The sequence below is a fragment of the Erythrolamprus reginae genome, chromosome 1 (assembly GCF_031021105.1).
Source record: "Erythrolamprus reginae isolate rEryReg1 chromosome 1, rEryReg1.hap1, whole genome shotgun sequence".
Taxonomy (NCBI): Eukaryota; Metazoa; Chordata; class Lepidosauria; order Squamata; family Dipsadidae; genus Erythrolamprus; species Erythrolamprus reginae.
The window spans coordinates 337,341,678-337,362,353 of record NC_091950.1 but is presented as its reverse complement, the minus strand read 5'-3'; the positions used below and the strand labels follow the sequence as shown (position 1 = coordinate 337,362,353).

The 20,676-nt window shown below is 42.2% G+C and overlaps 1 protein-coding gene across 1 annotated transcript in view; it reads right to left on the bottom strand.

Moving 5' to 3' along the window:
- Positions 1–423: 423 nt before the first annotated feature.
- The window catches only part of GPR137B (G protein-coupled receptor 137B), a 34,572-nt gene continuing 14,319 nt past the window's right edge, over positions 424–20,676 (bottom strand). Inside the window, exons 4-7 of the mRNA XM_070733994.1 lie at positions 11,397–11,550; positions 10,281–10,405; positions 3,210–3,334; positions 424–1,288 (exon numbers count right to left, since the gene is read on the bottom strand). Of these exons, the coding sequence (XP_070590095.1) occupies positions 1,177–1,288; positions 3,210–3,334; positions 10,281–10,405; positions 11,397–11,550 (516 nt within the window). The 3' untranslated portion in view covers positions 424–1,176. The remainder of the gene's footprint in view (positions 1,289–3,209; positions 3,335–10,280; positions 10,406–11,396; positions 11,551–20,676) is intronic.

The window sequence follows — 20,676 nt, the reverse complement described above, 5'->3', positions numbered from 1 at the left end:
AACCCAGCTCTGTCGTCAGGCATGGGGGAATTGAGATATTCCCTTCCCTCTAGGCTTATAAAATTTATGCATGGTATATCTGTATGCATGATTGGTTCTTCTTAAATTGGGGTTTTTTAAATTACTTTTAATATTAGATTTGTTTATATTGTCTTTTTTACTGTTGTTAGCCGCCCCGAGTCTGCGGAGAGGGGCGGCATACAAATCTAATTAATAAATAATAAATAAATAAATAACCACTTTTCTTCTGGGCCACTGAAATTTTAAATGATCACTAAGTGAATGATTGAAAGTCAAGGACCACTTATAAAATATTTAGATTTGCATACACACTACATACGGCCTGTGCACAAAGATGTGAGTCACAACCTTGTAGACTGACTGTGGGAGGAGAGAAAGTAGGAAGTACACTCTTAGCTCTAATTTGAAAAATACATAGATTGGATATTTTGTCTTTACAAAGTGAAGAAAATTCAGAAACATAGTCTGGAATAAAAGTACGCATGCAAATAGAAATTTTACGTACACTGTTTTACAGAAGATCTGGCCAAGACAAATCAGTATTGTAAACTCCAATTTGTTATACAGACTACTGAAGCTAACACAACTGTAAACTGTACCTCAGGGGAAATTATTCTTTGTTTTTTTAAGTTACTAGCTTCCTGCTATTATCAGAGGACAGGAAGTCAAAATAAAAGGTGGACAGTCTTAGTGGGACAAAACAGTTCTTCCAATCTGTCTGGCACTCTCACTCATGCATGAGTAAATATATACAAAATTATTTTAATGACCAATTTACTAACACTAATAATACGTTTTAAATAATTACATTTGCATGTTAATACAGGTCAAAAACTCCTATCAACATAAGTTTTCACTGGGAATCATATTGTACAATTAAATTAAAACTCTAAACACTACCAGGTCTATACATATTCACATTTTAAATATTTAACTTTTTTCAAAAGTTTGAATTTTTCAAACAATTTTTCTAAATTGTAAATATAGAAAACAGATTCCCCCCCACCAGAAACTCAAATCTTTAAAATTCAAATATTTGTAACATTATAAACTCAGACTCAGTTCTTTTGTACATAATTTAAGAATGTAAGTTCTTGCAAAACCACCTTTCTTACTAAAGTTGAATTAAGGGGAGGGAGTATCATTGATCTGTTGTTATATTGGGCTTCGTCGCTGAGAATCTGATATGAAATCACGTTGCAGGGATCCAACTTGAACCATTAAGCTGTTGTTTAGAAATCCCCAGTCATAGGATTCAGGAGAGAAGCTAGAAGATAAAAACAATGGACTTAGTTTAAAAAAGTGGAAGTATAACAGTTTTTCAAGTTATGCAATTTTTATAAAGCTCTTTAGATATACATCTACTGATATTCTGACTATGTAAACCTATTTGCTTCAGTCCCTAATTTATTCAGGACTGAATAAATTCTAAGGGCATCTGACTAGACATTTGCTTTGCCTACATTGTATACATAGCTGTTGATCCAGGACACAAAAAAATTTCACTTCAATTTTCAATCATACAGCTTTTATTTATACAAAAGGCATTTTGATTAATAAAGAAGGAATACAGTGATCCCTCGTTTATCGCGGGTGTTCCGTTCCAGGACCACCCGCGATAAACAAAAATCCGCGAAGTAGGATTATTTTTCTCCCCGACACACACATTGTCCCTCGGGTGCCCGGTGTTGTCGCACCTCTTCCTGGAGGACCCCTGGCGCCAGGCGAACCGGCTTCCCATCCGGATCCTGAAGGCACTGAGCAGCCACAGCAGTCACTTCCTGCAACCAGAATACTTGCAACCGCTCTCCTCCACGCCAAGTCTGAGCCTCCTTTTGCCTGCCTAGCTGGGCCTTTTTTTCCCCTTTTTTTTTTGCCTCTCGACTGTGCACACTTCCAATTCCTTTCCCGGCTGCTTCCCCGGGCCACAGCGCTTCCGGAGCCACATCTGGCTCTCCTTCCTCCCCCGCCTTAGTTCGGGGATCTCTGCTTCCCGCTGCCTTCAAGCCGAACTGATTTGGCTGGCTGGGTGGCTTGTTGATGGCAGGGACCGGGGGGGGGGGGGAGACGAAAGAAAGAAGCATCAAGCTCTTTGGCGCCTTCTTCTCCAACTTTGAACTTTGTTCCATGGTTTAATTCTGCTGCATCTTTCTTTCGTCCCTGTCCCTGCCATCAACAAACCAGCCAGCCAAATCAGTTCAGCTTGAAGGCAGTGGGGAGCAGAGATCCCCGAACTAAGGGGGGGAGGAAGAAGAATCAGATGGGGCTCCGGAAGTGCTGCGGCCCGGGGAAGCAGTCGGGAAAGGAGCTGGAAGCGCGCACAGCTGAGAGCCCCCCCCCCCCCCCCCCGCAAAAGAAGGCCCAGCTAGGCAGGCAAAAGGAGGCTCAGACTTGGCATGGAGGAGAGTGGCTGCAGGTATTCTGGGTGCAGGTGGTGACCGCTGTGGGCGCTCAGTATATTCAGGATCCGGATGGGAAGCCGGTTCGCCTGGTGCTGGGGGTCCTCCGGGGAGAGGTACAAGAACACTGGGCACACGAGGGACAATGTGTGTGTGGGAGGAGAGGAAAAAAAACGTGATGCACCGAAGCCGCGAACAGTGAACCGCGAAGTGGCGAGGGATCACTGTAGTACCAAAGATATTTTGCTTATTGATTATGTATGTTTGCAACATTCATAACCTGTTACGTTGATTGTTTTTTTAGTTCTTTGTGTAGATTGGTTCATTGGTGAAGTAATTTTTAAAATTATTATTATTAATTGGATTTGTATGCTGACCCTCTCCAAGGACTAAATAATTCATTTTATTCTTCTAAAATGTATTATTTATTGATGGAAAGTGTAAACCCTTCCCCTCCAAAAATTTTCTGTGGGGTAAACAAATTAGGTTAAAGTTATATAAACCTAAGGAAACTATACTGTGCTGCATATAATATGCTATGGTAATTGACTGCAAGATATGCATGATTATAGTGAACAAAGTATCAGTCTGTGTCACAAAGAAAAGTAATATATAATTTATTAGTGCACTCATAATAGGGATTTTTTAAAGAATGTGATTATCCGTTTTACCAGATGTTCTAGTCAAAACACTACCTGAATACTTTTTTTTTGCATTTTTCTAGGACCCCGATGCCCTTTGTAAAGTTATGTCATTCTTTTGTAAGATCTATACACATGTTTGTCCTACCTGCCATATATGCCATGTGGTGATATGCTCCATGCTAAATCATCATCACTGTCATATCTGCGAGGATTGTCAAAGAAATAAGTTCTTGGGTTAAAAGCATGAGTTGGTACTATTCCTGGATTCGTCTGGAGAAAAAAGAAAAGTTATTTATAATTGAATTATTTGTTGTTGTAGAAATTTGTAGCATGTGTGTCTGACCCATAGAAATAGCAAAGAATTGGAGAAATGTACATTATGGCAATATATTAATGCCAACAACCTTTCTTAAATGGAGTTACACTAACTCCTCCCAATTATTTAAATAGATCTACTCCAAACATGACTAACTCACGAGTTTAATTTAGCTGCCTTATCTTAATACTAAACAGGACACTGTTACATTTCAGATTATACTTTTACAGACCTTTAAATTTGATGTGGCTTTCTGCCTTTCTGTAGCTTAAACCCATTCTTTTATTCTGTTTTCTGGAATAATAAAGTATAGGCCTTGACCTTCTAATGTGACATTTTTTTAGTTATTGGAATAAAACTATCCTATCACCATTTAGTTTTTTTCAATGCTAAACATACCCAACTCCCTCAACCTCTCTTCCTAGAATTTCATTTCTAGTCATTTGTGTATCCTGCTTGCCTTATCTATACCTGTTTGTATTTTTTTCTGTATCTTTTAAAAAGTTGGTCCCTAGACTTGATATAGAAACTTGAGATTGGTTCTTGCCAAAGAAGAATACAGTAGAACCATTAATTCCCATTACTTGGGGGTTTATTATTTTATTTATTTTATTTATTTATTAGATTTGTATGCCGTCCCTTTCCGTTACACTTTAGTCAATGCAGAAATATAAATCTACCAAATGATACATTTTGAATTATAATAGCTACCCTCTGGAGTATACTCTGAATATAATTTTCACACCAGGCCACTTATTGTCATGACATACACCGTATAACAAATTGCCTTACTAATCAGCATGACATGTGGGACTTTATCAAACATTTTGCTAATGTTAAGATACGTTAACAATCTTACAGAGGTTATATAGTCAACAGCAAGATCAGATTGGTCTGGCAAGACTCTTGACAAATCTGTGTTTATTTCTGATAGTTATCACATTTTTTAAAGATAGTAGTAATCCTCTTAACATTTGGTCTAGAGTTCTCCTACTATCAAGTGCTCCTAGTATCAACGTCAGACTGACTAGTCTATAGTTTGACATTTTTTGTTGATAACTATCACATTGTTCTAAGATAGTAAACAGATAGTCCCCTTAATATTTGCTCTAGAGTTGTCCTAGTATCAACGTCAGACTGACTACTCTATAGTTTGATGTTTTTTTCCAAGGCAAAAGGAAGATAAGTAACTCTTGCTATTCTGAGAGTACTTTTTAAGATCTAGCAGGATTTTTAAAGTTATCTCTAAACAGCTACACATTACACAGTATTTTAGGAGTCCTGTACATTATGCTTTACATATAAATGATGAATTATCCTTCCTGTAGAATAAGATATTTTATGTTTGGAAGGATCCTTTCCAATTTTTGTCTTAGTAATTCAATTACTTTGATTGTTCAACTTCTAAAATAAAAAATTCTACCAGTCAGCTTGAGAAATGGTCTAATTTACATTGAATTTCAAAATAATCAGTCAATTTATTATATAAATATAATATAAATATAATATAAAATATCCAGTTTTTCTTCATTTCATGTCATTAAATTGATCAGTCACCTACTATTAGAACTCTGATGTTACAAATTGAATATATAACTTTGAATAAAAATCCATATCAGTGATTAGATCATGCATTATATCAATAAAATTCTTTATCTGCCCTATATACAAAATTATTTATAACACTGTATCTTTATAGTGACATTCTGGTATGTTGGTTAGTTTAAAATTATCTTATTTTTGTTTTTAGATAAAACTTTGATTCAATGTATATTTAGCTCTCTTTAGAATGTGTTACTAGTGGTGTGGTTTCTATTATTTGCAAATGAAACTTTGACAGATTTATGGAGATGACAAAACAGAATAACTTTAAAAAAAACACTCAGTGAAATTGTTTCCATTGCAGTTCTATTGAGAGAAATCAAACATTGGAAAAGCTGCTGTGACTTAGAAGTGGAGCTCTTGCCTCACAATCGGGAGGTTGTGAGTTCAGTTCATAGGTAAAGACAGATGTAGTGTCTCCTGCTTGGGCAGAGGGTTGGACTACATCAGCGTTTCCCAACCGGTGTGCCACGGCACACTAGTGTGCCGCGAGACACGGCCAGGTATGCCGCAAAGCTCCTAGGGAAGCTCCAGATGGGCGGGGCGCTGCCGGCGCCCCTGCCTCAGTGTTGTCCTGTGGATGGTCTTGGGCTTCACAGTCGCTTCCTGGTTCCCTTTCCTCCCACCGCCTGTGTCTCCCGCCGTCGCCTCCCACCAAGCCAGCGGCCGTTGCCGTGGGTTCCTCGAGTGGGAGCTGCCGCTTCCCTCCGGCCAGCCCAGCCACGCTGCCGTAGAAAGCACAGAGGTTATTGCCACCGCTTCTGCCTCCACTCAGGGAGCCACCGTGGTCACCGCGCCTTTTCCTCTCGCTCAGCTCAACCACGATGGCTCCCTGAGTGGAGGCAGAGGTGGCGGCAATAACCTCTGCACTTTATACGGCAGCGTGGCTGGGCTGCCTGGAAGGAAGCGGCAGCTCCAGCCCGAGGAATGAGGCGCTGGCGGTAGACACAGGCGGTGGGAGGAGAGGGAACCAGGAAGCAACCGTAAAGCCCAAGACCAGCCACAGGACGACCTTCAGCCAGGGGCGCCGGGACTGCGCGCAGCCATGGTGGGAGTAGCGTGAGAAAGAGAGGATTCCATCCCATGAGGAGACGCCCACAGAGCTGCAGGTTCCGCTGCCATCGCCTTCTTTCCCTCCGCCTCTTTCTCCTCATGCAGCCTGAGCCCGCCTTTGCGAGTCCGCACTGACTTTCACTTCGCCCCATGATTTCCCCCAATTTCATCCAGGCCACCTCTTGCCTCCTTTTGAACTGTGGGAAAATCTGCGGGCGAAGCAAAAGCCAGGGCGGGAGAGAAGCACGGGGGTGGAGAAGGAGGAGAGCCCCTCAGTGCTTCCCCTCCGCCAAGCTGCCTGCTTGTCCTCACACCTCGTTGCTACCTCCTGCCTTTTCCCAGGGGCCTTTGGAAGGTACCCAGGGAAGGGGGGGGATTGGGGGTGGCTGCAGCGGCTTCTCGTCCTCCTCATCCGGCTGCTAACGCCCGCCCGGCCCCTCTTGCAGTCCCTTCACCGAGCGCTTTTGTCCCAGGCTGTCAGCGAAAGGGCTACAGGACAGGCGGGGCAGGCATTCTTCTCACAGCTGAGGCAGGATTTGGAATGTCGGGTGTGTGTGCGTGCGGGCTCCGCATCCCCCTGCCACCCGGAACTTTTAAAATAAGAAAAACCTTCGCCGGCCTCCGCAGAGAAGAAAGGAAGGGAGAGAAAGAGAGGCAGAGAGAGAGAGAGAAAGAAAGAAAGAGAGAGAGACATAGCAAGAGAGACAGAGAGAGAGAGAGAAAGAGAAAGAGAGAAAGAGAGCTAGCAAGAGAGAGAGAAAGAGAGACACACAGAGAGAAAGGGATAGCAAGAGAGACAGAGAAAGAGAGAGAGAGAAAGAAAGAGAGAATGAAAGAGAGATAGCAATAGAGGCAGAGAGAGCAAGGGAGAAAGAAAGACATATAGGGAGGGAAGGAGGGAGAGAGAAAGAGAGCAAAAAAGAGAGGAAGAAAGAAAGAGGGATGGAGAGAGAGAAAGAAGGGAAGGAAGGAAGAGAGAGAAAGAGTGAGGGAGAAATAGAGCGAAATGGAGGAAGATTTTTTTTGTCAAAACTTTTCTTTAGCCGCCGCTCCCCCCCCCCCCGCTCCCCCCCCCGTTCAGTGTTCCCCAGGATTTTGAAAATATGAATAATGTGCCGCAGCTCAAAAAAGGTTGGGAAACACTGGACTAGATGACCTGCAAGGTCCCTTCCCACGCTGTTAAACTATTATTAGCCTACATCTTCTATTAACTGAACAATTTTCCTTTTTTACCATATAAACTTTTGTTTATACAGATAAGTATTATTTTTAACTATTATGCCTTCTGAATATGTAATGTTGCTAACTTAACAAAACTGGAGAAGAATTTTCTGTTGACAGTTTATTTTCTGGTAGTAAAAAAACATGGCATGTTGAGATTGCACAGATATCTCTCCATATATTTATATGTCCATCCCTAATGTTTTGTTTCTGACAAATGGTGCAAACAATATTGTGCAACAGAGACTGTACAAATAATACAAGGGAGCAAGTTCCCTAAGTAATCAAGGAAAATTAACAAAAATTGGGAGTGGGGTTGAACTGAAGAAAAATACAAGGGAGAAATGTCGAAGAAACTATGAATTACTATGTCCTCAATTATGAGAAGTGAAATAAATATTTTTGTAAAGCTGCTAATTATAAAGTGTTTGCCTTGAGAATTGCTGATTATTAATTGTGGATGATTGAGTAACGCTTGCTAAGTAAGCAGAAGCAGATGAATGGAATGGAAAACTAATGAATATAAATTCAATGAATACAGAGGCTGATGAATATGAATGAGCGAGCAAATGGAAAATAGAAATTTTACAGAAGAGCTGTAAAAGAATTTTAGCTGCAATTTTTTTTTTTACAGTCCTTCTAACTGAAGCTCCACAGTTTACCAGCAATACTTCCGATATGTTTGTATCCTTACCAAATAAAGCATGCATATGCAGCAAATACAACTTCACTACAATGCTAAGAAAAAAAAAGAAGTAGAGGATTAGAGCAGTGAGTGGCTGTATTCCAACTCAGAAAATATCAAACTTTTCTTGGCTCAAGCAAAAGAGGCAGTAAAGCCGGTTCGGTCCCACAGAGTTGGCCTTCTTCGGGTCCCGTCGACTAAACAATGTCGTCTGGCGGGACCCAGGGGAAGAGCCTTCTCTGGGGTGGCTCCGACCTTCTGGAACCAGCTCCCCCCTGAGATTAGGATTGCCCCCACCCTCCTTGCCTTTTGCAAACTCCTTAAAACCCATCTCTGCCGTCAGGCATGGGGGAACTGAAACATCTCCCCCTTGCCCATGTTGTTCTGGTGTCTGATTGTGTGCTTGTTTTTATATATTCTGGGGTTGTTTTTATGAATTTTTTAGCTTAAAATTGTAATTGGATTGGTGGGTATTGGATTTGTCACTATGTACTGTTTTGCCATTGTTGTGAGCCGCCCCGATTCTGCGGAGAGGGGCGGCATATAAATCCAATAAATCTAATCTAATCTAATCTAAAGCAAGAAATGACATTGCGCGGGTGGGGGGGGGTATGTTAAAATCAAAGGAGTGAATTGAACCTTACTCTGTGGAAAACACTGATAAACCAGAAGCAAGAAGCAAGATGGTCTGTGTTGACAGAATTTAAGAAGAGCTTTAAGGCCATAAAGAATGCTCTTACAGTGGGAGGCTATGATGAACAATATGAGAGAAAGGAGCACTTCGGAGCAGAACAAATGGAATTGATTCCTGCAAATGGATAAAAAGAATTGTAATTAACAATGACAAAGAAGCAAAGGTAATGGCCACTAGATGGATAGGATGCCTTTTAAAAAGTATTATTTTAGAGTCATGGAATCAAGGATTGGAAGGGATCTTGGAAGACTTCTAGTCCAATGACCAAATCTTACAGAAGCACATATTAGGAATGTAATGCCAAAATCCATCATACAGGAAGTAAAGATGCTGTTATGAGTGGCTCTAACTTCTTTTTTCCTCCTTGCTACAATATCTTGATATATTGTATTATTTCAATTAAATGTCCTTTTCTATAATATACTTAAATATTACTGACATTCTATTCTTTAGATAAGAAAATTGAAAATAGAGAAGAAAAGAAGATCTTCAATCAATATTAATTATAATTTAGGATATCTGCATTACAATTTTATATGAAGTTGAATATAAAATTCAATAAAACCAACAACTTACCCCACACTATTTCTTTAAAAGGTTTTTATCTTAAATTAATTATTTAATATTAAAGTCTTATTGTAAATGGAGCAAATTTAGCAAGAACTAGACTAACAATACAGTTAGTCCTCAACTTATAACAGTTCATTTAGTAACCATTCAAAGTTACAAGGGGCCTGAAAAAAGTGATTGCTGTCCATTTTTCACACTATTGATGGCCAGTGCAGCATCCCCATAGTCACATGATCAGAATTTAGACGCTGGCAACTGACTCATATATAAGATGGTTGCAGTATCCTGAGGTCAAGTGATCATCTTTTCTAATCCGACAAGCAACGTCAAGGGAGCAGCCAGATTTACTTAAAAACCAACTTCCTAACTTAATAACTGCAGTGACACACTTAAAAACTGTGGCAAGAGAGGGCAAAACTCACTTAATGACTTTCTCATTTAGCAACATAAATTTGGGGCTGAATTGTCATAAGTCGAGGACTACATGTAATTAGAAAAAGAATGTTTTAACCAGAAGCTGAGTGAAAGTTTAAAAAATTACACACACATACACTGCAATCAGACAAAGCACCAAGGCAGATATGTATAATATGTGTTGCTTAATTTTTGAGTTGGCATTGGAAAAGTTAAAACTTAGAGCAAACTGATGGTAGAGATAAATACTAACACCACCCTCCACACAAGCTTGTTCAGATATATTCATAATAAGAGAAGAAGAAATAGTATTATCAACTCTTATTAAAGATGGCAAATGGGAACAAAAAAGAAAATGAAAAATTTTTCAATTCCCATTTTGAGTCATTTCTCAGAGAAGAGCGTGTAAGCTTCCCTAGGCACAGGATTCTAGCGAGTTTGATAGAAACATTGGCAGGAAGGAAATACCGGTACTTATTTCACAGGGTGGGAGTGATGTAATAAATAAACATCTGAGACTATTTACTAAGGTGTTATGACCACAGTGATATTTTAAAAGCAAATAACAAAATGTTCACTTAGGTTTTACAACAGTTAATTTATTCTTAGAAAAGTCATTTCCTTTAAAATAAGTAAACTTTAAGACATAGATATAACTTACTAGGTCTTTTGTAGTATTTCGAACACGGAAGAAAAACACCACCAAGGAAGTTGGGAGAAGTTCCCACACAAACAAGATTATTCCAAATACTATATAGCCAGCATCACCCAACTGGCATTTCAGATCTGCCTGTTGCAAAATTAAAGGGAAAACTGTTTAAAATAGTCAAGGATTAAATGTTTGTAAGCAGATAGTGAGATGAAACCTTATGTAACAAGCAATTTTCTAAAATTTCTGGCAGCTTCGAAATCTAAGTATTTTCCAAATTTTCTTAGCCTAAATAAATGAATATACATCTATCTGAACTATCAGTACTTAATGCTGAGCACATTCTTCCTTCCAGAACATTTCAATTAGTGAATGCTTTCTTAATTGTATCAATACTACACTCTGTATTAGAGATATATATTTAAGCAGAAGGATACATTCTGAAAACATAACTTCAAAGTGTTGAACTGTAGCCTGAATCAATCACGGATAAATTGATTTAACCCAGAATCAATCAGATTGACTAACATGCACTGTAGGTAATCTATATGTGAATCACTTGAAAGCATGCCACATTTAAATACATTTTAAAATAGATAACAGGATTAACTCTTCCTGTTACACAATTCCCTTTCTTCTAAATGCTTAATCCAGAATAGGAAAGGTTCCCATTGGTTTATCTAATATACAATTCTCATCACAAAGCTAAACTGAAATTTAAAATTCTCCTTGCCTAAAGTATTGCTGGCATACTACACCCCATTAAAATTATAGAAAAGTTAACATTTCAACATCGGCCATTATGATTTCCTCAAAGTAATTTATTTATTTATTTATTTTTGCAATGGACAAAGTGACTTATGGCTTTCCTGGTTTTAACATACTCCAGACTACAATTATTCAGTCACATATAAATATTTCCTTCCATCCTCCACTGAAGATTCCATACCCATTTTTATGAAAATGATGCCAGCAATCTTGCAATCTTTTTTTTTTCTTGACATACATGGTTAAAAAATCTTCAGCTAGTAATTGCAATGATGTGGGAGCAAGGAGGAAAGATGCTTACATTTACATCATTAAGTATAAATGAACATTGTATTGTCAGAAGAAATTGCTACACAGCACTTGCCTGATCAGATACATTGTACCAATCATAATCAAAAGAGTTCATCGCTTTATTTTGAGAAAATGATAAAATAACCAGGTTGTAACAGGCTCTTGAGGTATACAGTAGTATAACAGTTGCTCCTATTGTTGTTAACTGGCATACTGATGATCCCTAGAGAAGATATTAAAAGACAGATATTAAAACATACTTGTCTACTGTTCACTAAAATGTTCAAGGTTCTAGCTTTAGAGATAATGTGTTGCCAAATCTCAAGTCATTTTGGACCATCCTAAACATAGTGCTCTGTAATTCTGGAATCTAAAATATGATACCTTGCAATATATTTCCTTGGAAAAGAGAAAGCCATTTTTTTTTGTGGTAAAAAATCAAAGAAATATTGTCTCTTTAATGTTCCACACTGGAAAACATACCACGTCATAGTGGAAAAAGTGAACATAATTCAGGAAAAAAGTTTAAGATCTGCAAATAATTCACTCTTGCTTTTCCTAAAGCAGGAGGATAAATATGCTGATATTATCCTGCTGGCTAGGAATTATACATTATGCATATATGTGGACACCTGGAAAATGTTCAGCATCTTTTAAAAATGAAATTTATAAAATAACAACAAATGAAAGAAGGATTATTTTCTTATAAATCATTGCACTGTCCAACAAGGTCATCACAACGGTTGCAAAATCAGGTTCGTAAAACAGTTGCAGTTGTAGTACAACTACTAATACAGTGGAACCCCGACATAAGAGCTGCTCTACTTAAGAGCAACTCGAGATAAGAGCTGGGAGGGGAGAGATATTTTTGTTCTACTTACAAGCCCAAATTCGAGATACAAGCGCCAAGGAGCTGTCTCCTGAAGCCAAACGCTAACTTCCGCGTTCGGCTTCAGGAGACAGCTGCGAAGCGGCGCGCGTGTTTTAAAAGGTTGCAGCCGGCCTGGGGGGCTCGGGGGGGTGCTTGCAGCTTTCTTTCTTGCTCTTTTTCTTTCTCTCTTTTACCTTCCCTTCCTCTATTTCTTCTTTTCTTTCTCCTTCCCACCTTCTTCCCTCCCTCCCTCCCTTCACTCATTCCTCTCTTACTCTCCCCTTTCATAAGTTTCCTTGCTTCCTTCCTCTGTTCCTGTCCCTTCCCCCTTTCTTTCTTTCTTTCTTGCTCTTTTTCTTTCTCTCTTTTACCTTCCCTTCCTCTATTTCTTCTTTTCTTTCTCCTTCCCACCTTCTTCCCTCCCTCCCTCCCTTCACTCATTCCTCTCTTACTCTCCCCTTTCATAAGTTTCCTTGCTTCCTTCCTCTGTTCCTGTCCCTTCCCTCTTTCCTTCCTTCCTTCCCACCCTCCGTCCATTCATTCACCCATTCCTCTCTTGATCGCTTAAAGCCGGTCCCTGGTGCAAAAAGGGTTGGGGACCTCTGTCCTACAGGATTGGGTGGCAGAGAATAGGCGTTGATTGCTTACCTGAACGCCTCTTCTCGTACGGTGAGCGGGTACAGCAGTCACATGGGTTGCTCATGTCCAATCCGGTGGAACTGAGCCTAGTATTAAAAAAGCTTGCCGGATCCGCCCCTTCCCCAGAATTCGCGAATCCATAGACTAGGCTCAGTTGTGAAGCTCTGTAGTGTTCAACTCTCATTGTTAGAGGAAGAAAGAGATAGAAAGGTAAAGAAGACACATACAAGGGCGGGAAGTGACTGCTGTACCCGCTCACCGTACGAGAAGAGGCGTTCAGGTAAGCAATCAACGCCTATTCTCCGTACTGAAGGAGCGGGTCCAGCAGTCACATGGGACATACCCAATAGATGGTCCCTAGGGTGGGGTTAGCTTGCTATCGTGTGAGATAACGGATTGGAGTACCCTTCTGCCGAAGGCAGCGTCCGCTGAAGCGTAAGAATCAATTTTGTAGTGCCTGATGAAGGAATTTGGCGAGGCCCAAGTGGCTGCTTTGCAGACCTCCTCCAACGGGGCTTGAGTCGCCCAAGCGGCCGAGGTGGCTGCGCTCCTGGTGGAATGCGCAGTGATGTTCCTTGGAACTGAGAGGGAGGCCGACTCATAGGCCTTAGATATAGTCCCTCTGATCCAACGGCCTATTACTGTTGAAGACACTTTGGCCCCCATGACTCTGGGATGATAGGCTACAAAAAGTGCTTCTGACCTCCGAAAGGGTCCTGTGCGTTGGATATATATTCTCAGCGCTCTGGTGAGATCCAGGGTGTGCCATCTAATTGCCAAGGGATGGTCTCGTTGGAGGCAGAAGGAAGGTAGGACAATATCCTGAGATCTGTGGAACATGGAACTGACCTTGGGTAAGAAGGTGGGGTCCAGTCGCAAGACTACCTTGTCCTGATGGAATTGGCAAAGGTCCTGCCTGATTGAGAGGGCAGCCAGCTCCGAAATGCGTCGGGCAGAGGTAATAGCCACCAGAAAAGCTACCTTAAAGGATAGGTACCTGAGGGACGCCGATTTTAGGGGTTCGTATGGTGCCTGCGTGAGGGAGTGGAGAACCCGTGGCAAATCCCAGGATGGATACCTGTGGACCTTGGAAGGTCTGAGGTTGGCTATGCCCTTGAGGAATTCCTGAACTTCAGGGAAGGATCGGAGAGGCTGTCTGCGGGGGCCCCCTAGGACAGATGAAATGGCTGCCAGATGACGCCGGAGGGTGCTGGTGGAGAGTCCTTTATGGAAACCTTGCATAAGGAAGGAAATAATTCTGTGTATGGGGATGCACAGAGGGGAGAGACCTTCCTGAAGACACCACTGGTGAAACTTGGACCACGTGTGGTCGTAGATTCGGTTGGTCGAGCCCCTTCTGGCCTTTAGAATGACCTCCACTGAATCAGGGTCATGCCCACGCAGCTCTAAATCTCTCCTGATAACAGCCAGGCGGTGAGGTGGAACCACTCCGGGTCTGGATGGAAAGAGGCCCCCTGCCGCAGCATATCCCCCGAAACGGGGAGTCGCCAAGGGTCCTGGACGGACAGCTGTTGGAGATCTGCGAACCAGGGCCGGCGGGGCCAATGAGGGGCGATTAAGATTACTCGGGCCCTCTCGGTGAGGACCTTGTGAATCACGTCCGGGAGGATTGGAATCGGAGGAAATGCATAGAGTAGGCCTGGAGGCCATGGACTCCGGAGGGCATTGATCGCTTCCGCTCCCGGGGATGGAAATCTGGAATAGAAGCGAGGGAGTTGGGCGTTCGCATTGGTCGCGAAGAGATCCAGGACTGGTAGGCCGAATCTGAGGGTGATTTGATGGAACAGGTCTTGATGGAGGTTCCACTCTCCTGGGTCTATCGTTGCTCGGGATAGCCAATCCGCCTGGATGTTGAGACTCCCCGAGATGTGATCGGCTAGGAGCGACTGGAGATGTTTTTCCGCCCAAAGGCCCAGCTTGAGGGCCTCCCTCATGAGAGCCTTGGATCTCGTGCCCCCTTGCCTGCAGATATGGCTTTTTGTGGCAATGTTGTCGGTGAGAATGAGAACGTGCCGGTTGGGGATGCGAGGAGAGAAATGCTTCAGAGCCAGGGAGACGGCTCTTAACTCTAGCCAATTTATTGGCCTGGAAGCTTCCTCCGGGGACCACGTGCCCTGGGCTATCATCCCCTGGGCGTGGGCGCCCCATCCCGATAGACTGGCATCTGTGGTGATGACAAATTGATCCGGGCACCTGAACGGGGATCCTCTGTCCATGGCCGGAGACTTCCACCACTTGAAGGATCTGCGAACACTCAGTGGGATGACAATGCGTCGATTTGAGTTGCTGTGCCCCGATCTCTGAAAAGGCAACAGAAGCCACTGGAGTTCCCTAGCATGAAGGCGAGCCCAGGGAATGATGCCTATGCATGACACCATCTTCCCCAAAAGAGAAGATAGAGTAACTATGGATACTGAAGGATTAGATAAAATGATAGAAATTAACTCCACTATACTGAGTTTTCTCTCGGGAGAGAGAAAAACCTGGGAAGATTTTGAATCAATAATGGCTCCCAGGTGAGGAATGGAAGTGGAAGGTTGGAGGTGACTTTTTTCAAAGTTGATGGAAAACCCATGGTCCTGAAGGACTGACATGGTGACAGAAAGGTCTGATTTCACTCTCTCTAGGGAGTTCCCATGAATTAAAATATCATCAAGATAACATAAAATGTGGATGGGAGACGCCCGGATATAGGCCGCCAGGGACCCCAAGAGCTTTGTGAAGACCCGAGGGGCCGAGGAAAGGCCAAATGGCATCGCCCTATACTGGAAATGCCTGCCTTGAAAGGAAAAACGTAAAAATTTTCTGTGGCATTTGGCTATAGGAATGTGAAGGTAGGCCTCAGTGAGGTCTAAGGAGACCATGAAATCTCCCGAGTGAATGGCGGCCAAAATAGAAGACAAGGAGTGCATTTTAAACTTCCTATATTTGATGAATAGGTTTAGTTTCTTTAAATCCAAAATGGCTCTCCAACCTCCGGAGGACTTTGGAACCATAAATAGGATGGAGTAAAAACCTAGGCCCTTCTGACCGGAAGGGACCGGCTGAATGGCTCTAATGGACAATAGATGAGAAATGGCCTCCTCCATACGGTTACAATCTGAGGATGACCTGGGCGAAGGGCAGGAAATAAAACGTTTAGGGGGAGGAGAAATAAATTCTAAAAGAAGGCCTGATTGAACAGTGTCAATGACCCAAGGGTCCTTGGAGGTGAGACGCCAATTTGCAGCGAAATGAGCTAGGCGACCCCCTATGGGAATGGAGGAAAGGTTACCATCTAGGTTTTTTTGAAGCCCTGTTAGAGGCAGCTCCCCTTTGGAAACGAAAACCCCTACCCCTGGAGTTCCTACCTTGGGAACGAAAGCGGGGGGAATACTGACCTGGAGATCTCTGATAGGAAGCCGCTTGATCTTGCTGGCGCCCTGGGCGACGAAAGGACTGCGTTTTAGTAACCTTTTTTGTGGTTGGGCCCAAAACCTTCTTCTTGTCTGTGGTCTCCGTGAGGAGAGGATCCAGAAGATCACCGAAGAGAAGGTCGCGCTTTAAGGGGCCCTGGGATAACTGCCACTTTTGGCGAACTCCCGCTTGCCAAGGGCGAATCCATAGGAGTCTTCTTGCCGTTGTAGAGGCTGCAATAGACTTAGCAGAAAATCTAGTAGATTGTAAGGTGGCATCAGCCACGTACTGGGCAGCTGCAAAGACCTTGTTGAAGTCTTGTTGACCTCTCAAGTCATCTGGAGGAATGTGCTGTTGAAGTTGGCGAAGCCACAGCAGCATGGCTCTGGAGAAGAAGGAGGCTGCTGCAGAACTTTTAATGGCCCAGGAATCAGCGGAGAAACCTCTTTTGAGCATTTGCTCGATGCGCTTGTCCTCTGGACGGAGGACTTCCTCCGCCTCGCCTGGCACAGCCGCTGCCGAGTGAAGAATTTTGACAGGTTCATCTGGTTTGGGAAAAGATAGAAGCTCTTCATAGGAAGAGGAGAGTTTATACAACTTTCTGTCCTTGGTAGAGGGATTAAGGCCAGAGGCTGGAAAATCCCACTGTTTAAGTAAGGCATCTTTAAATAATTTAGGCATAGGGATTACCTCGTTATCCTCCTGTTCCTCTGTGAAGTAAGGTAAATTCTCCTCCGGGGGATCAGTGGAAGTGGAGGCTTGTTTCTCCTGGGCCGCTAATCCCGTAGAAATTCTAGCTTTGAGGAGGAGAGATTTGAATAGTTGAGAAGGGAAAATAATAATGGGAGGAGGGACCTTTATTTGGGATTCCTCGTCCTCAGATAGGCCCTGGAAAGGGTCTTCATCCTCCTCTACATCCTCATATTCATCTTGGGAGGACTCTGAGTCATCCTGAATAGGAGCTCTGACCGCTGGGGAAGAACCCAAGGGGCGGGAGGAACGAGAAGGAGGAAGAGGTAAAGGAAGCTCATTGATGGAGGAGAGTTTGGCATCAATGGCTTTGGACAACACAGCAAAAATAGATTGGAACTCAGGAGGTAAACTGGAAATATCAGCAGAAATGGCAGAAGAATCCCTAAAGGCCTGGGAGGATCCTGGCTGGGGGGAATCTTCCATAATATCTGGTTCCTCTGGACCTATGCCCCATAGGTTAGGTTGGGGTCTGTCTAGGTTTGGCTCATCCAGAGATAACACAGGGACCCCAGAAGGAGGCAGGCTAGAGGCCTCTGGTGGGTCTTGACTACTGATTACTTGGGCCTGCACTTTCAAACGTTTTGCTGATTTATCATGAATCTTTTGTAGGGCTAGGTCCCTTCTCTTCTCGGCCCTGGTGACCTTGGTCGAGGGGCGGGCCCCTGGAGAAGAGGAGGAAGAGGCCTGGGGGATACTAGTAATCTCATCGCCTGTAGGCCTGGCCTCTCTGGGACCTTTAGTTGTGCCTCTCTTGGGAAAGGTAGCCATAGTCTGACAATTAACAGAAGACAAGGCTGAGCCAATAATTAAATTATAAGGAGAAGATTTCAAGGACTTCCCAAGAGGAATGGATCCTGCTTCGAGGCCTCGAAGCTGCTGAAACGTGAGGACAATCTGGGCAAACCCAGAGTTCGTGCCCCCAAATCCAGCGGGGCCAGCCTCCCTAAACTTTGCAATTAAGTAAAACCAAGGCACTCTGGTTGGAGGCTAGGCCGGTGGAGAATTTAGCCTGGGACCCCCAAGGCCCGCTCCCGGATCCACGCGGTGGACTGAGGCCTACGCGGCTGGCAGAAGGCCAACACGAGAGGCCTAGATATTTTAAGAAAGGGCGCGAAGGCCTTCGCGCCAAAAAATCGCTTCGTAGAATTTCTTAAGGGGAAAAGCGATCGACTAAGTCCAGGAGACTAAAGGCGTCCCACTCCGCAGGAGGTATTTTATAAGCCCTTAAATATATTTTTATACAATAATTAAGCAATAATCCAATAATAAATACTTGCACCAGGACCTCCAGGCCAAGGGATTAGAAGAATCCACAAGCGGCCGCAGGAATCGTAACCGGCAAAACCGCCGGGGGAAAACGAAACCGCAACTTCTCCCAAGTAAAAAAGCCTAGCCGCTTTTTATTTTTTTTTCCTTTTAAAAACGGCTGGCGCAAATAGTGCAAGTAATTGAATAAAGACAATAAATCTTACTACTTTTTTGAAGGAAAGGTCGAAGGGAAGGTGTTAGAATGTTGAACGAGCATTCACAATACAACCGCAGGATATGCGAACTGAGCGAATTCTGGGGAAGGGGCGGATCCGGCAAGCTTTTTTAATACTAGGCTCAGTTCCACCGGATTGGACATGAGCAACCCATGTGACTGCTGGACCCGCTCCTTCAGTACGGAGAAGTTGAACATATGTAAATTTAAAAGTTTAAGAAAGTTTACAAGTTAAGTGAAAGAAACTTCATTATTCATTTATATGTACATGTACATTTCTTCATTAAAAACATGTCTTTCTGCATAATTTAGACTAACTTTGTGAGTTTTTTGAGGGCTGGAACCAATTAAAATTATTTACATTAATTCCTATGGGGAAAAGTCGTTCGAGATAAGAGCTGCTCGACTTAAGAGCCCAGGTCCGGAACGAATCAAACTCGTATCTCGAGGTACCACTGTAGGGCATAAATTAGAGCATTTCTAATAAGAGAATATTGCAATATGAAGGATAGGAAGATAATTTAATTAAAGGGAAATTTCCTTAATGAAAGACAATTAGCTCCTATATTACCCCTGGAGAGAAAAACAAACAACCACCCACCCACCCCAAAATAGAAAGAACCAAGGGTTCTTTGAAAAAATTCTTTGAAAAAAAGACACTTTTTTCTCCAGCTTTATACAACCTTTTGGAAAGAATAAAATCTCAGGGAATAAACCAATAGCATTCTCAGTGTTAAAACATAAAGAGCCTGACTTCATTCCAAGTAAGAATATAAGCAGTCTGCTTAATCGTTTCTAAAGCCTCTTTTGTCCACTTATTCCTTCATTAAATCTTCAGTGATGGAAATGAGAAAGATAATACAGTCTTTGGTTAGCTGCTGAGAAGTGACAGGTGGAAGTTTATTATTGTTCCCAGTCTTAAACTGTGGTCCTCCAATCATCTGATTGGACAGAGGATGTTGAAAATGCCAGATCATGGTATCTGAAATACCAGAATGTTCTGCCCACTTATAAAATTTCTGAAAAGTTGAGACATATGCACATCTCATAAAATCTCTCTGCATTCTAGATTTGGGTCACTCGGAATGTTTCAAACATTTTAACATGAAAAATTTTATTTTGCTTCCTCGATGCAATGAAAAATCAAACAATAATGCCACCCACGTTTAAAGATTGCTGACTTCTGAGCTAGGTCTTTGGAAAAATTTGGTATGATTATGTTTATTTTGGCAGCTTTGATTATATTACATTGATTTATTATGCTAGACAAATTGGTGATTTTTTTAAAGGCAAATATTATACAGATTAGTATGAAAAATGCCGTTCGTCAATATTGGACAAAGTGAAGTTTATAATTCAAAGAATAGGTTTCCTGACTACTATTCACATTTATATGTTGTTTCAGCACAATCTAAGCAGAACAAATTCTCAAGAATGTATCCACAGGAAAACAGCTGCATTTTCAGATAATTTTTTTTCAATACGGGTAACTCTTTACTTACAACAGTTCATTTAGTGACCATTCAAAGTTACAATGGCACTGATAGTGACTTATGATCATTTTTCACAGTTACGACCTTTGCAGCATTCCCATGGTCATGTGATCAAAATTCAGATGCTTGACAATTGGCTCATACTTTTAAGACCGTTACTGTGTCTCAAGGTCATGTGATCATTTTTTGTGACCTAACAAGCAAAATCATGGGGAAGCCAGATTCGCTTTTCAATCATGTTACTAGCTTAACAACTGCAGTGATTCACGTAATAACTATGGCAAGAAAGTTCATAAAATGGGGCAAAACTCAGAGCAATTTTGTGCTCAATTGTGGTCGTAAGCCAAGGACTACCTCTACATGTTGTGTGTGGAATGTGTTTAATTTTGCTATAAGTTTGCTTGTGGAGAATTGGAAATAACAGTGTGATCCTGGATGTTCCTATGCCAATATGAACAAAATAATTCTGATATTTTACAATAAACTGAAGGTCAGAATATCCCATCTTTTAACAACTAAGTTGGCTTTTTCCTTAGATCTAGATCAGTGGCAACTTGAAGATATTTGGACTTCAACTCCCAAAATTCGCCAGTCAGCAAATGCTGGCTGGGGAATTCTGGGAGTTGAAGTCCAGATATCTTCAAGTTGCCAAGGTAATCTAGATCAGTGATTTTCAACCTTTTTTGAGCCGCG